Source organism: Arachis hypogaea, chromosome 4 (genome assembly GCF_003086295.3).
Source record: "Arachis hypogaea cultivar Tifrunner chromosome 4, arahy.Tifrunner.gnm2.J5K5, whole genome shotgun sequence".
In the NCBI taxonomy this organism is placed as follows: Eukaryota; Viridiplantae; Streptophyta; class Magnoliopsida; order Fabales; family Fabaceae; genus Arachis; species Arachis hypogaea.
In genome coordinates, this window is record NC_092039.1 from 51,947,402 (window position 1) to 51,963,484 (window position 16,083).

The following is a 16,083-nucleotide window of genomic DNA, read 5'->3' on the forward strand; positions in this document are numbered from 1 at the left end:
ATCCTTTTCAACGCTTTCATCCCACGCTATAAAACTTTTTACCGGTTGGATCTGTTTTTTCATAAGCGAAAATTTCTCTCCATTTCATTTTTAACGAAAAAAAAATATAATTCCATGGATTTCCACATGAATTACTATGTTTATTAATAAAATTAAATAAAATTTAACATACCTAAAATAAATTTAATGTTTTTAATTATCTCATATAATAATATATTATAACTAGGTAAAGTCAAATTATCAAATTTTAAATGAAATATACAATATAATTTAAAAAATAAACAAACATTCTAACATATTGTATATTAATATAAAATACTTATTTTAATTATATATATATATATCCATATTATTTTTTTGTTTGAAGCAACAATCATCCAAGGGGATATAATCCCGTTTACGTTATCCTCCCTAATAGTATACCAGAGTACTATATATACAGTCACTCTCAATCATCGTCATCATTTGAGACCAGAGTTCTATTGTAGCTTAATTCAACCTTATTACTTGTTATTTTAAGGATATGTCATGTGCAATTCATTGTTATTCTTTGCCAACAAAAACTATACTGTGCTTTCTCTTCTTTAAAATTTATTTTTTAGTACTCTTTTATTTTTTGAGAATTTGGCTTATAATTAAGACATTTGTTAAGAAATGGTTCAAAAATACCCAAAAAAAGGTTTTTTTTTAATTATTTAACTATTCAACTTACGTATAGATATTCTATGTTTTCACTTTTAAAAGTATAAAAACATAAAAAAAAATGTTTATATAAAACAGAAAATTAAATTAGGTAAATGGATTTCTATTTCTATTTTCATACTAAAAAGATTAAATTTATATCTAAAAAATAAAATTTAATTTTAATATACTGTAAATATAAAATAATTTTATATAAATATATATTAATTATGTAACGTCCAATCAACAAAAATAATTATTTTTAATATTATTAATGTGAATACTCATCTTAAATAATAAATATAACTGACCAATCGTATAAGACGTTTTACACCATTCCTATACATAAAAAATAAACTGAAAGACAATATCCAAAATCAGGATTAATGTTTCTCATCTATCTGTCCGAATAAATGCAATTAAACCAAAAGCCATCTAAGTAGCTTATAGTCACACTCAGACCAGAAATTTCTAATTGCACTGAAGCCCTGCTTTGACTTCTCCATTGTGATGATCATTTATCACCAATCAACACAACTATATATTCACTAACACAATAGCTAAAACTTTATTATATTTCCATTTATTTTGAATGCATACCCCTGCTCATAATTTCATCATTATTATTAAGATGTGACAAAAACACACGTAGCTTTCTAATAAGAGACACCACCACACCCCCCATATACATCACTCACACAACCACCACCACCACCTTACCCTTTCATCTCCATTTATCACCCCTTTCTAAAATTTTAGTAATTCCTCTCTTTTTCTTTTTCTTCCATCCAAACATGTCCTCCACCATTCTCTTCTTTCTCCCAATAACCATAACACTCCTCATCAGTTTTCCGACCACCACAAGAACCGACGATCCTTGTCCCTATCCATGTTACCCTCCACCCACCGCTCCTGGCGGCGGCACCGGCACTACTACTCCTACAACCCCTACAGCACCGCCGGCACCACCGCAATCCGGTACCGGTTACGGATATCCACCACCTTCTGGCGGGAATAATAACAATAATTACCCTTATAACCCTACACCACCTTATGGTGGCGGAGATGGCGGCGACAGCAGCGGCGGTTATGGTGGCGCTACTCCACCACCACCGGACCCTATTCTACCTTACTTTCCATTCTACTATAGAAAGCCACCTCACAAGCCAGAAGACTCTTCTTCTTCTTCATTGGCTACTACGCAAAAATGGACAGTGATGATCATTGTTGCAATTTCTTCTACTAGTTTTTTTTATTTGCTATAATACTTTTATTATTATTATTATTATTATTATTATTATTATTATTATTATTATTATTATTATTATTATGTAATCATAAGACTTTTATATTACTACTTCAGATGAGAATTTTTATATATATTAGTGGTTATTCAAATTTCTAATAGTATATAATTGATGATTATCATTACTGGAGATTTTGTTGTATATGATGAGGAGGAGAATCTTCTGTTGTGTCAGTGATTTTTGTTATTATTCAGGGGAAGGACAAAAGCAGAGGAAAATTAAAGAAGAAAACAGAGAAATTGAGCATCAGAATTTTCAGAATATTTTAACATGTATAGCTTGTGAGCATAACAATTAAGAGGAAAAAGGACACCACAAATTTGTTTGGATTATTGTAAATTAAAGCTAATATATAAATTAAGTTGTTGGTAATTTAATTTGGATAGTCATTTATGGTTTGAACATTGAATCTGCTTTGAACGATTATTGTGCATTAGACTGAACTCTCTTGTTTTTTTTTCCTTTCTTTCTTTCCCCTCACTTTCAGATGAGTTATTGGTTCTTTCTTATTATATATGGTTCTTCTTTATACAAAGAAAAGAAAAAGAAATGTGAAAGTATAAAGTATGTTGTTGTTGCTTAAGTTCAAAGAAATTTAATTTTAATCCAAGTCCAGTTTTTTGGTTTCCTTTGCAACATAAACGAAAAAGATTAATGACAACGGAAAAAAATGGTATTAAAAAAGAAAAAAAGGGGAGAAGTTTCAAAACTACAAATGAAGCAGCAAATGGAAAATTCTTGCAAAGGTGTATTATTTGAGCAGACTTATTTACCGACATGTCAACCTACCTTTCTATCTTATTAAGGGGGGCATATAACTAAAGTTGAATAGAAAAGAGATTTTTGCAAAGAGAAATCAAACTTTACCAGCACTTTCCCGAATGTAATTTCACATTTTGGGAAAAGAAATCCATTTTGGAAGTGTATATCTTTTGGCACATTGACATTAAAAACATGTAAGTTTGAAATTTAAGGATAACTATATGGTCTAACGAAATTTAGACAGAATATTTTAGTGTTTAATAAATCTTTATTATTTGATAAGTATTATATAAGAAATTAAGACTTTTAGAATAATAAAAATTTATTGGAAACCAAAATATTCAATCTAAAATCTTTTGGAAGTCAATCTAGACCCTTACAATAATTTTATTATATTTTCCAAATTTTAACTATTAAAACTATTATGGTGGTGTAGGGTCTAAAAGTGTATTGTACATACACACTAAAAAAACCTTTATATCAAAAAGAAAAAATATAAGTAGATACCATAATTTATAAAGAACAGTGGATACTCTTGAAAGAAAATCAATTATTTTCTAGTTTAGTTATTAGGAGAATGATTAGGAAAATAATTTCTCTTAAAGAATAAACGGAAAAAAATTGTAAACTAATAAAATAAATAATTAATTATAATTGAATTTATAATTTTTATTATGTGTAAGTCATACTACTTTAATTCAAATATAATTAAACTCTCATTTTTTTATTTTACTAATTTTTTTAACTTTAAAGAAACTTAATCCAATAAACAAATAAAGTTACAAAAATGTTTACTCAATTCTATATTTTCCATCTATTCCTATAAAGCATGCATTGTAATCTGAATAGTTTAAGATGCAGGTTCCATAATTAAGCCGGCGGATAAGCTTGATTGTCGCCGCTCCAGTTCCAACAATGGCCCGTCCAACTAAGCCCGTCCAACTAAGGCAAAAAAAAGGTTGGTTGCCAACTTGCCAAGGATCTTCATTTGACATGATCCTGAATTATCAACACAAAGAGCCTTTATTGCTCATTGCTCAACGTTGAGGGTCTCAAGGATCACTAAAATCGAAGTCTCGTGGATTTTAAAAAAAAAAAGTTCACAGTGGAATTGTGATTTAATTTTATTTTGTAAATAGGATATATGTTTTCTTTTTAAAAAGTAGTAGGTTATATTTTATTAATTATTGATAAATAAAATATAAAGATGTTCAAAAATTAGACAGTATAATAAAAAGTGGGAATTTCTCAAAACAATACATTGATGGTATTCATTCTATGGTGTAAGGTCGAAAAACTAAGAAGAATCTAAAAGAAGAAAAAATGATAAGTCGAATTGAATGAAACTTAAAGTTTGCCTCATGAAGATGACAATCTAAAATGGGAGTCTTTTGGATTTCAGGGAACAACATGACAGAGCTTGCAAGAATGGCAGGCGGCACTAAAATAAAACCTTCAAAGACTAACTAGTTGTAAGCTTTCCAACAGTTCTAGCAAATGATGGCAAGTAATTGAGAATTTCGGTTAGCATTCTTTAATAGGTGAAGTAGCTCTGTTGATGCAGTCCACCATGTCCAAAAACCGTTAGGACTCTGAGGGAAAAGACAGTCATGGAAGTAACTCTGAGACCATACTTCTTTAATTCTAGAGTAGTCGATTAAACAATGAGTGATTATTTCTATTGCTTCATGACAGCAGGGGCATATTAGCGATGTAGATAAGAAGCAGCGGTAAATCTGAGCAACCACCGAAAAGCGACCATGGAGAGCTTTCCAAATAAAGAGCTTAATTTTATTCGGCAAGTTCCACTTCTATAGTTCAATCCACGGCTTTTTTTGCTGCATTTAATTACAGCAAAGTTCTAGAGGCAGATGGTGAAATAAATAGCCAATTTTGTAACCTGAAACTGTATCATAATGCTTGGATTTGTTCAAATCCCATTGCAATTCGTCCCTACTTTGATGAATTTTAACTGACAAAATTCTATCTGCAATATCTTGGAAAAATAATTCCTGGATGAGATTATGATTTGATTCCTATTTTCATTAATTAAGTCTTTAACTTTCGAAAATAACCTGTCTATTTGGCATTTTAGAAATCATTAAAGGATACGAAGGAGGCAGCCAAGGATCCTCAAAGGTTTGAATATGTTCTCCAGTACCCACAGCCCAATTAAGACATTTTTCAACAATCTTTCGGCCTTCTAGTATGCTCCTCCATCCCAAGAAGGTAAGACTCCAATTTCTGCAGTTATAGAATTACCATTGCTAAAGTATTTACCTCTTAGGATTTTGGATAATAGAGAAGTAAGCCGTGTTACAAGTCGTCAAAACTGTTTGTCAAATAGCGCCACTTTCTGAATTCTAATATCCTTAAATCCAAGCCATCCTTCTCTTCTTAGACGAGTCATAGTGTCCTAACTAATCCAAACAATCTGCCTTTCAAAACTTTTTTGTCCCCACTAGAACTGAGAAAGTAGAGAGTGAATTTATGAAATTAAACCATTAGGGAAGTTGAAACAAGACAATGTATAAATAGGAATAGTTTCACTCACTGTCTTAAGCAATATCTATCTACCACCCGAAGATAGAAGATTGCTCTTCCACCTTTGGATTCTTTTCTGAACCTTCTCTTTGATCATACTGAAAGAAGCCTTTTTCAATTTAGAGTCTATAGAAGGCAAACCAAGATATCTGTCATGGGCCCCAATGTGATCAATATTCATAGAGTTAGCCAGTTATGCATGACTAGTAGTGGGAGTATTGTGGCTAAATAATACAGCAGACTTATTAAGATTCACCCTCTGACTACTGATGCGTTCGTAAGAACTCAATAAATTCAGAATGTTTGAACATGCCTGATAAATCCCTATTTTATGATGAATTTTGGGTTAAAAAGAGTGAAATTTATCAACTTATCTTGCATTTATTCATAAAAATACAAAGTTTTGTGAATTTTTTTCTAATTGTGCTTAACTATGAAAAATATATTTTTTTACGCTTGAAAATTGTCAAATTTAATTCACTTTTATTCTATTCAATACCTTGATGTGTTTGTTTGAGTGATTTAAGGTTTAGAAGGCAATGATGGCTTGAAGAAATGAAGAAAAAATATGTAAAGGTGGAGAATTCATAAAGAAATGAAGATTGGATATTTTCATGGTCGTACATACGCATGCCCTATGCGTATGCATCTCCTTAATTTGAGCATGCGCATCAGCGCATGGCTTGTGCACATGCACGAGTGGCGGCACATGGATCGTGATTTCAGGCCCAATTTGGCCCAATCTAACTCATTTCTAATGCATATGGAGACAAGACTCAAGGAAATCAACCAAGGAGGATAGTAGTAGTTTAGAATGATATTTTAGGTCAATTCTAGAGGGAGAAGCTCCAACTTTTCTCTATAATTTAGGATTTTTAGTTTAGTTTCTTCTCAGATTTAGGTTTTAATTCTTGTTCTAGTGTAATTTCCTTTATATTTTCTTATTCAATTATCTTAACTCACTTAGTTTTACTTGTTAGTTTCTTTATTTTTGTCAATTTTAGTTTATGGACACTTGTTGAATTCTTGTTTACTTTTAATACAATTTGATGTTTTTATATTTATTGATGTTCTTTTGATTTTTCTATTATTGTTTTCTTGCTTTGGTTAGTTATAGATTTTTATTAATTCTTGCAATTTACCAAGTTTGCATTTTATGCCTGCTAAGTGTTTGCTAAAATGCCTTCTTTACTTTTAGAGTAAAATTTTGTATTCTTGGCTTGAAATTGAGAATTTAGGTTACCTTGAGTCATTGATGTCCAATACTGATTGGTAATTCAGGGTTGATAGTTAGTTTTGTTTCCATTGACACTAGTCTTTCACTATGTCTAATTAGTGAGTTAGCTAGGACTTGTGAATTAAGATCAATTATGCCTATTTAACTTTCCCCCAATGCTTAGGGATGACGAAGTGGGATTCTCTTCTTAATTACCATGTTTGTGGTCAATGACTTTGATAGGGAACCTTAACTCTCAATCCTTGCCATGATGTCGTTTAGTACTTGAATTTCTTTGCTTGCTCTTTACTTTCTTGCAATTTAATTTCTCGTCTTTTGCTTTTAAAACCCCTTTTTCTCATAACCAATGATACACACACCTCAATGCAATTGCTTTGAGAGATGGCTGATGCGTGGTAGAAGTTAACCAATTAAGAGATTCCAATTAAGAGAACAGCGTTGCACGTATAGCTCTTAACCAGCTAAAATCTGCCTCACCAATTTAAAAGGGGTTGTCACAATTTTTAGAAATAAAAATACTGGGAGTATGAGTCCCAGGTCGTCTCCCAACGAGTTGCAGGAAAAAGTGCTATTTTATTAACTAGGGGTTTTCAGAAAAATTGGGTTTTGATAATGAGTAATTAAAAATAAACTAAGAATAGTTATTGATACTTTAAATGAAAGGCCTTGACTGGGGGAATAATTAACTGGAATTTCTATCCTTGTTGGGATCTTCTCAAGTGTAGTGTAGAGAGGTTGTTGTTCTCACTCGATTAACCCTTACTAAGTAAGAGAAAGTATGGTGATCAAACTAACTCTCACCCACAATTCCTAGTTCTCTCCCTTGGAGAGACTTAGCGTTAGTAGGTATAGAATTAGCTAACAGCACCCAATTTAACTAAGCACTTGAGCATTCTAACTCAAGTGTCTTCTCTTAATTAACCCCCATGTCAAGTGGAATTTCTACTCCATTGACAAGAATAAAACGCTTGCAGAAATAGTAGAAGAAAACATGATAAATAAAATAAGGATTGAAAATTGATTAAGGGAAAAGATAGTGAATTGTATTGATAAATCCAAACGTAACATAAGTATCTGAACAGGAATAATAAATAACCAAAAGAGTAGGAGAATAGGGAAACAAACTAGAATAGTACTTCCACGGAGGTAATGGCTCTTCAATATCCAAAGCAAAAGCAATAAACTAAAATCCTATCAACATAGAGAAAACCTAAAAGAGTAGTAAGATTCAGATATAAAACTATCCTAATATCAATGTAAATGAATGTGTGTCGATGTGATTTGAGTTTCTGCATGTTCCCTTGCTTTATTCTATGTTTCTGGGCCGAAAATTAGGTTAAAACGCGGCCCACAATTGTCTCCAGTGTATTCTGTAATTTCTGCAGATCGCGCAGGTCACGCGTACGCGTCGTCCACGCGTTCGCGTTATTCAGCGGTTTTCCTTGTCACGCATTCGCGTCGTTCGTGCAGACTCCGATCTACGCGATTGCGTTAGGCACGCATTCGCGTCGCTTGTGAATTCTCCATTCCGCGCGCTCACGTGGGCCATGCGCTCACGTCGGTGTTTGCTGGTCATCTCCTTGCCAGCTTCCTCTCAATTCGCTAAGCCATTCCTACCCTATGAGGCTTGAAACACTTAACACACGGATCACGGCATCGAATGGTACAAAGGAGAACAAAAATACATAATTAAAAGATCTCTAGGAAGCAAGTTTTCACCCATGGACAATTTTTGGGAAGGAATTGTAAATACATGCAAATCATATGAATAAGTGGGTGAAGACTTGATAAAACCACTCAATTAAACACAATATAAATCATAAAATAATGGTCTATCAATGGCCCGAGATTTAAAACTCTCAGTTATTTTAACTGAATTTGTGACAAACAAACTAAACTCTGATTGGGATCATTTGTTGGTTTAGAACTATACTTGCAACAAGATTCCTTTTGAGAGAATTTGATACTTGGTCAGGAGGGCATTTTTGTCATTTTAGAGTTAAGAGACAGCATGGTAATCTCGTCACGGTCAAAGATCTGAATACTAGAAGAACTATACCATGACGGTCTTGGACATCAAGAAGACCAAGAGTCCATCTCAAAAACAGTGGTGCTGAAATGGCGACAACCCATAAGGCCCATTGGGCTAAGTCAAGACAACAAGAAGCCCAAAAATGCTTTTCAAATTAAGTGGGAAGCTAAAATTGTTATTTTAATTTGTTTTGCTGATAAAGTTTGTTGGAAGATTTGATTTACTTCTGATTTGTTTAGTAGTATTTTTAGGGATTTTAAATTTAAATCAAATCTGATCTAATCTAATAAGATCAAATTTGATTTACATTAGTCATCATATCTTTAGGATTTTAAAATTTAAATAAACTATGATCTAATCCAATAAGATCAAATCTTATTTAAATTAGTTATCTTATCCTTAGGAGATTTAGATTAAGTTATCTTATCTTATCTTTTAGCTAGTTTGTTAGGGACCTATTTAAATAACTTTGGTGATACAATTTACATAACTTTTGATGAATAAAATTTCCTTAGTGCTTTATGCACGTTTTTTTAGTGTGATTAAGTGAGGTGAGTGATTTGCTTCGCTTGTTGCATGAAGAAGATTGAAGGATCCAACTCTATGGTGATTCTGCGTGGTGGTTTCTTTAACTTCATTCCTCTGATCTAGGTTGTCAAGAACAGGTTCTTTCAAGGTCTAGTAAGCAAACATTTATACATCCTTTTATGTTTCGAGTGTGTCTTTTTTGTTGCGTCTTTTCTCTATCTTTTTCTTATCCCTTTATCCTTGGTTCTAATTTTCTTATCATCTGGTATCAGTTACAGGTCGTAGGTAATTTTTTATTTATCTACACGTTCCATGGGTCTTGTTTAGTTTCTTTTTTTTTCTCTTTAATTTCTGCAAATTCACTTTAGAGTCCACAAAAAAAAGAGTAAAAAAAAAATGATCGAGTATTACGATAGTGATGATGAAGGAATCTCATATGCAAAAATGGGAGGAATGATCCTGAAGCTTATTTCAGTGGGAAAGGAAGGTAGAGTCAATTTTTGCAAATTGTATCATTTTAGATGAAAAGAAGGATCCACTGGTACAAGCTAATTTTTCTGATGATGCCCGTATATAGTGGACTAAATTAGGAAGATCTAAAAGACGGTACGGAAAAAGCCCAATTTGCAGTTGGGAGAGGATGAAGAAAATCATGTGGAGCCAATTTGTGCCATTATCATACCACAATGAATTTTTTGGAAAATTTTGTAAGCTACAACAAGGTTCACAATCAGTGATGGAGTACCACAACGAGTTTTGTATCTTATGGAACGATTTTTGTTTGGATTACGCGAAGAACTTGCAGATAAAGTACAACGCTACTGTTATGCATGCACTACAAGAAAATAAGCTTTCTTCCACGCTTTTAAAGCATGCCGAAAAGTGCTTAAAAGCATACCGATAGCTTTACGCCATGTTTTTTGAGTTTATCGGTATGCTTTTAAAAGGGTCACATCTGCAACCGTACCGGTTACTCTATCGCCACACTTTTGTGGATCTATCGGCACACTTTCTTTTTTGCCACGCTTATATGTCTTGCCACGCTTAAAAGCGTAGCCATAGGTGTTAACCTATAGCTAGGGTTGAAAAGCATACCGAAAAATTCACATATCACCACGCTTCTAAAGTGTCTAGATTGTTTGTTTTGCTTACGCTTTTAAAGCGTGCCGATAGAGTAAAATATGGTTACACATTTTCAACGTGCTAATAGGGTGATGTATGGCTATGCTTGGTAAGTGTGGCTATTTATGACTATAGAAAGATACAGGTATGCTTATGAAGCGTGCCAATAAATGAGAATATGGGTACACTTTTAAAGCGTGCCAATAAATGAGAATATGGGTACACTTTTAAAGCGTGCCAATAAATTAGGTCAAACATTTTTTTCATTTATTTTGTGCAAAATTCATATATAATTTTAAAATCATAGACTAATTTTACATTGTATATATTAACCAATCCAACATATATATAAACTTCCCCATAAAAAAATCTTATATTTAAACTTGTCACCACAAAAGTAGACTTTGATCACAAAGTACCAAAAATCAAAGTCATAAGAACAAAATAAGAATTATAATTCCAAGTGTCACATCTATTTCCTTATATTTAGTTACAAAATGTAAAAAATTCATGATACATTGAAGTGCAAAACAAAGGTGAAAACTCCAACCTAGTAGGCCTCCAATAACCCCAATAATAGCCATTGGCAATATCTCTACAAAGGAATAATCCTCTTGACCACTAAAAATAAAACCAGTCAAGGGAAGAGGACAAAAATAAAACCTTAATGCTCAACTGGCAGTGAAAAAGGTAAAAGCACAGATCTTTACTCTGATATATATCCCATATTATGAATCTGCCAGACCCAAAATATCCGCAATTTCCATTCTTACACCATCCCATTGCAGTTCGCACTACAACAGCAACAATTGCAGAAGTAAAGAAGACACGCCACATAAGTTGATTCCTCCACCTTCAAGAGCATAGGAAACAAATCAAAACAAAAATATATATGATAAATGATTCACCACGTTTCCCCTTCTAATAAAAAAGAGCCATGTCACTAAGAATTCCTTACCAAGATGTTACCTCTTCCAATGCAAACAATACACCACCAACAGGAGCTCTAAATGCAGCAGCAACTCCTGCTGCACACCCACAGGTTACCAAATCTCGACGATCTCGAGCACTTCTCAATACCTGAAACCATCTTGAATTTTATATGATACTTAGTGGAACCACCCTACTCAAGACATGACACCAGCAGATTTTATTAGTTTCTTCCATATAAAATACATATTCAGTGAAAATCACACAAAACTAGTCTTAAAAAAGTAATGCACAGAAGCACAGAGGATAATTCAGGTAATATAATGTGCAAGTGTTAATAAATTATAAAGCAAGGTTCATTTAAATGGTCAGTTAAAATACAATGGACACTTTATGTGATGTTGCCGCCGCATTTTAGTCTCTTTATTTAAGGAAACAAAGCATTGAAACGACATACTGAAAGATCTAACACATACTATGCGCATATTGTACCTTTAACATACAATTTAGATACTACCAAATACTGAGTAGTACATACTTGTCCAAGCAAAGAAGCAATACAAGCACCAGTATGGACAAGAGGACCCTCTTTACCTAAAGCAAGGCCTCCTCCCACTGATCCAATGCTGCCAAATATCTGAACATAAGAAGAATTCTTGCATTTAATAAACAGCCATGCATTTCTAAAACTTAAAAAAGCAAAATAATCAATGCAGCCTTCTGACCTTTCCAATCAAAGTTCTCAAAAGAAGAAACCCAATATCAACCCCTGAACATTATTCAGCATCCACACTATCATCATACGAAGGATTTTTGCGCAAGCTGGACAAAATTTCAACCCAATAACCCCAGAAACAGTTGAAAAGTCTAAGTCACCATTTAAGTAACCCTTGATTTCAGGAATACCAGATCCAGCAGCAGCACTATCTAAAATTATTTTACTTATTTTAAACTTTATACCTTAAATTATAAACCTGTAACCTTGCACTCTAATTTATAAATCTTAAACCCTAAAGTTGGTTCCCTATACTTTTTCATCGAATAGTCACAATTCAAATAAGCATATATTTCAGCTACACCAATGAAATGGAATGTATGCAGTGAATCAATTATTTGAATTACCTTTGACCAACACCCGATGGCGGCCGGATTGCCAACCTTGGCCTACAGCAATCTGGTATTGGTGGCTTGTTACAACAACTGATATTAGTTACTAATATATACTAGGTACTCAAAGTTTGGTGTTTTCACTCTTGATATAGGGTTCAAAATGACAACATTAGCAACTGTATCAAAGAGACTAAGAATTTAAAGCTCAGGCTTTTGTTAAGATTATACCTTAATCTTCAAACTGCTGGATGGTCTGTAATTTGATATCTAGAGAGTCTGAAACACAAGGAAATAACACCATTAATCATCTTGTATCAGCAGGGTTTAGAGGTTGGTCTGCCTTGTTAATGACATATGCTTGTTTCAACTTGGGGCTTAAGCTGCCTCAGTACCCCTGGCATAATGAACGCAAATCAGCATGATATCAATATACCATTATTCTTGAATTAGTTTCATTGAGGAATTATCATGTGTCTGAAATTGGAGTTATCAAAATTTTGACACTTAACGTAGTGAATTTTTCCCAAACAGTTTTCATTGGCTGTAGCACATAAAAGTTTTCTTCAATGTTCTTAGATTTGCTACATTTTCTACTGCTGAGATTAAAAAAGCATGTGGAAATGATTTCAGTTCCTTGTTGCTAATGTTATTGCTTTGGTATGGAATGTTATTCTCTTATTTAAGGTGCACAAACTTGTTCAAAAATAGGTAAGCTTCATGTTCAGTGAATGCAGAGGACCTAAATTTAACAAGCCTCATTATTTAAGGAATTCTAATGTATATGAGATGAGGCACCAATCAAAAGATTTTGACCTGCGAAATTCTTGTTCGACATAATTACACATAGTGACAGTTCCAAATTGTATCTGGGCTTTTTTTTGTATGCAGATTGTAGCAATATAATTCTTTTTTGTCATAAATTACACACACACAAATAAAATTTTACCCAAATGCAGCCATATTCATAATAAAATTTTAAACTAAGATACCTCAATAATTTGTTCACCGCTCTTGAGACAGTTTCTACCAATTACACAAACGGTCCACCAGAACCTCCACCAGTGATCTTTGCTCCACATAATGTGTCTTCTGCTTTAGAGGCAGTACTATGCTGTACCTCCTACACCAAGTGTACAAGCTTGTCTGTTGCATCAGAGCCAAGTCCGCAAGCACTATAGCTATAGTGACACTGTAAATCATAATTAGTTAAAGGCCAAACTATTTTCCTTCTTTTTATTTTAGTTTTCTTCAATTCAAATAACAAATGCATTTCAGCTAACTATATTTCCAACAATACAAAATAACTTAAATAACTTGGAACACAGAACACAACTCTCATCTCCACAAGCAACAATCATATCATCATCATATACCGAAAATAAAAAATGTGCAGAAAAGAACCCTAAGCTAGTGCTGCATTTAAATAAGTTTTCAGAAAGAACTTCAAAGACAATACTCAACTAATGTTGCAATAATAATAATAATAATAAATAACAAACAATTTTCAGATTCAAATTTCTTTTTTTCTTTTTCAGATGTATATGTAAGTAGTCACAAATACCTGATTGTTATCATTGAGTGTTGCTCTGTGCAAAATGGTGTTCCCAGCTGAATCCTTCCAGTTCAAGATGGAGTGTTCTAAAGAATCAGACTTCAGATGGAGTTTTCAGATGGAGTGTTGCCAGCTGAATCCTTCCGCTTAAGCCAGCCAAGCACTACTCGAAAGGCTTTCAAGTCTCATTTCTCACATTAACATCTTCAATAGAATCTAGACAGGCTACAAGCAAAAAATATAGAGGAACAAAGCTATCAGGTACACCAAATTGACATAATAAATGCAAAGGAGTGACGCCTTCTCTTTCTGTTAATATGTCTTGGATGATCCGTGTATCTGAGTTAAATATAATACATAAAATTAAGTTTTAACATTGAAAAAATGAAACATTAAGAGCACATCAACGAAGAAAAACAATGGCAAGTCTTTTAGAGTACGCTTTCCAATTCCTGCTCTTAAGTAGCAATCAAAATAATAGTATGAAAATATTCTGAAACCATTAACATACTGAATTCGCCACCAAGAATCATTTACCAATAGCATCAAGTTTAAACATACAAAGTATGATCAAGATTGTAGAAAATTAAAATTAAGGAAATACTTCCGCCAGAAAAGAGTAACTTCATATAGGTTAATAAGATCTTTTCGGTTTCAAAAGAATGATCATGAATAATTCTATTTTATTTTATATATCTGGGTTCTCTAGTTCCTAGAAGGTCATACCAACTTAACTACTATATATTAACTTCCTCATTGATTCTCATCATTACTATTATTACCATTGCCATGTTGCTCTCAACTAAAGGATATAAAGGAATCTTTTTAAAAAATAAAATAAAAAAAATTGCAGAGGAGACTTGAAGAATCCCGTAGTACTTTTAGGTTACACTCCAAAGCAACAGTATAATATTTCAGAATTATAAACTTCCCAAGAATCTTACTCCTATTCCTATATTTTCAATTTCAAAACCAGATAAACAAGTGAAGCGAAAAAAGGAAAGGACCTGAAATTCTCAGTAGTCCAAAATAGTGGAACAGAGAAACAGAAGAATGGAGAATCAGAGGGAAGAAAGACTTACCAGTGCTTACGGTGCCGATTGAGGGAGAGACAGCAACGATTGAGTGTTCCGAATCAAACGAGGGTTTGCGAGAGAGAGAGACCGCTGCACTGAGGGAGTAGGAGGCCATGCCAATGTGTTGATGGTGCGACAGACAGAGGGCCAACGATTGAGGGTTCCGAATCCAAAGACGGTTTACGAGAGAGATACCGCTGAGGGAGTAGGAGGCCATGCCGATGTGTTGATTGTGCGATAGACAGAGGGCCAACGAGGGATGCATTGATGGGCGAGGGTTGGGTGCGAGGGTTGAGAAATAGCTATAGGGTTCGACAGAGGGAGGGTCGGGTGCGAGAGTTAGAGGAAGGGCATGGGTGCGACGATCATTGCCTAATTACACAGATGACGATGAAGACGATGAAGGCTGGGTGCAATGAAGATGAACGTTGAAGATGACGATGAACGATGAAGGCAGGATTCGAAGGTGAAGATGAAGATGATGGCGCGACTTCACTTTTAGGGTTAAAAGTAAATTTGGTAACATTGTAAAACTAATGAGATGTTATCCGTTTTAGGATTAAAATTGAAAGGTGCCTTCTGTGGTGGCTTATTGTTTGCATGGCTATGGTGACCACAAATAGGTTTACCAATTAGTTGTGGCTATTTGGCAACTGAAAGCGTATCACTAAAAGTGTTACTTAAAGAGAAAATGTTTCCTTTAATCGTTAACTTGGCTCTGATACCAATTTTACCATTTAATGTTTTAATTTTTGCAAATAAAAATTCTATTTTGCTCATATTAGAAAATTTAATTTTTAAAATATCTTTCTTGGGTTGGGTTTGCATTATTAAATTCTTCTATTTCTTTTAACAACTTTTCTATTTCTTTTGTTATTCATTCTATACAATTTTTACAGAATTGTTCTACTTCTTCTCTATTTCTTGTGTAAATATTACTATTCTGTAATCTTACTTCATAATATCTTTTTTGACTTTTCTGAAGATCTAAATCATTTTTTAAATCTTGTAATGTTTGATTTGCTAAACCGGGCATTTTATATGTTTTTTAGATTATGGGATTTTGTAAAGGTGATAAAGGTACTTGTAATTCTTGTTCAGATTCAATTTGTACTTGTTCTAGGGGTTCAACCTGTAGAGGTTGTATAACTTGAATATTTTGAACATGTATTCTTGATTCAAAAGCTTGTAATGCAATCATA

At 33.3% G+C, this 16,083-nt stretch overlaps 1 protein-coding gene and 1 non-coding gene across 30 annotated transcripts; one reads left to right on the forward strand and one right to left on the reverse strand.

Annotated features, from left to right (window-relative positions):
* The first annotated feature begins 1,252 nt into the window (after positions 1 to 1,252).
* LOC112796747 (uncharacterized) lies at positions 1,253 to 2,365 on the forward strand. The gene has a single exon (XM_025839339.3). The coding sequence runs from the start codon at positions 1,476 to 1,478 to the stop codon at positions 1,944 to 1,946; it is 471 nt and encodes a 156-aa protein (XP_025695124.1). The 5' UTR covers positions 1,253 to 1,475; the 3' UTR covers positions 1,947 to 2,365.
* An 8,299-nt stretch (positions 2,366 to 10,664) lies between these two features.
* On the reverse strand, positions 10,665 to 15,497 carry LOC114927626 (uncharacterized). Of its 29 annotated transcripts, none has more exons than XR_011881102.1 (9): positions 14,888 to 15,472; positions 13,815 to 14,030; positions 13,243 to 13,442; positions 12,482 to 12,647; positions 12,266 to 12,317; positions 11,869 to 11,912; positions 11,682 to 11,780; positions 11,172 to 11,293; positions 10,665 to 11,066 (listed from the first exon to the last, which is right to left on the reverse strand). It is a non-coding gene; the product is annotated as an uncharacterized protein (transcript). The 29 variants fall into 29 exon arrangements; XR_011881089.1 differs by having other exon boundaries at positions 11,172 to 11,303; positions 11,869 to 11,965; XR_011881104.1 differs by having other exon boundaries at positions 11,738 to 11,780; positions 12,266 to 12,330.
* Positions 15,498 to 16,083: the final 586 nt, after the last annotated feature.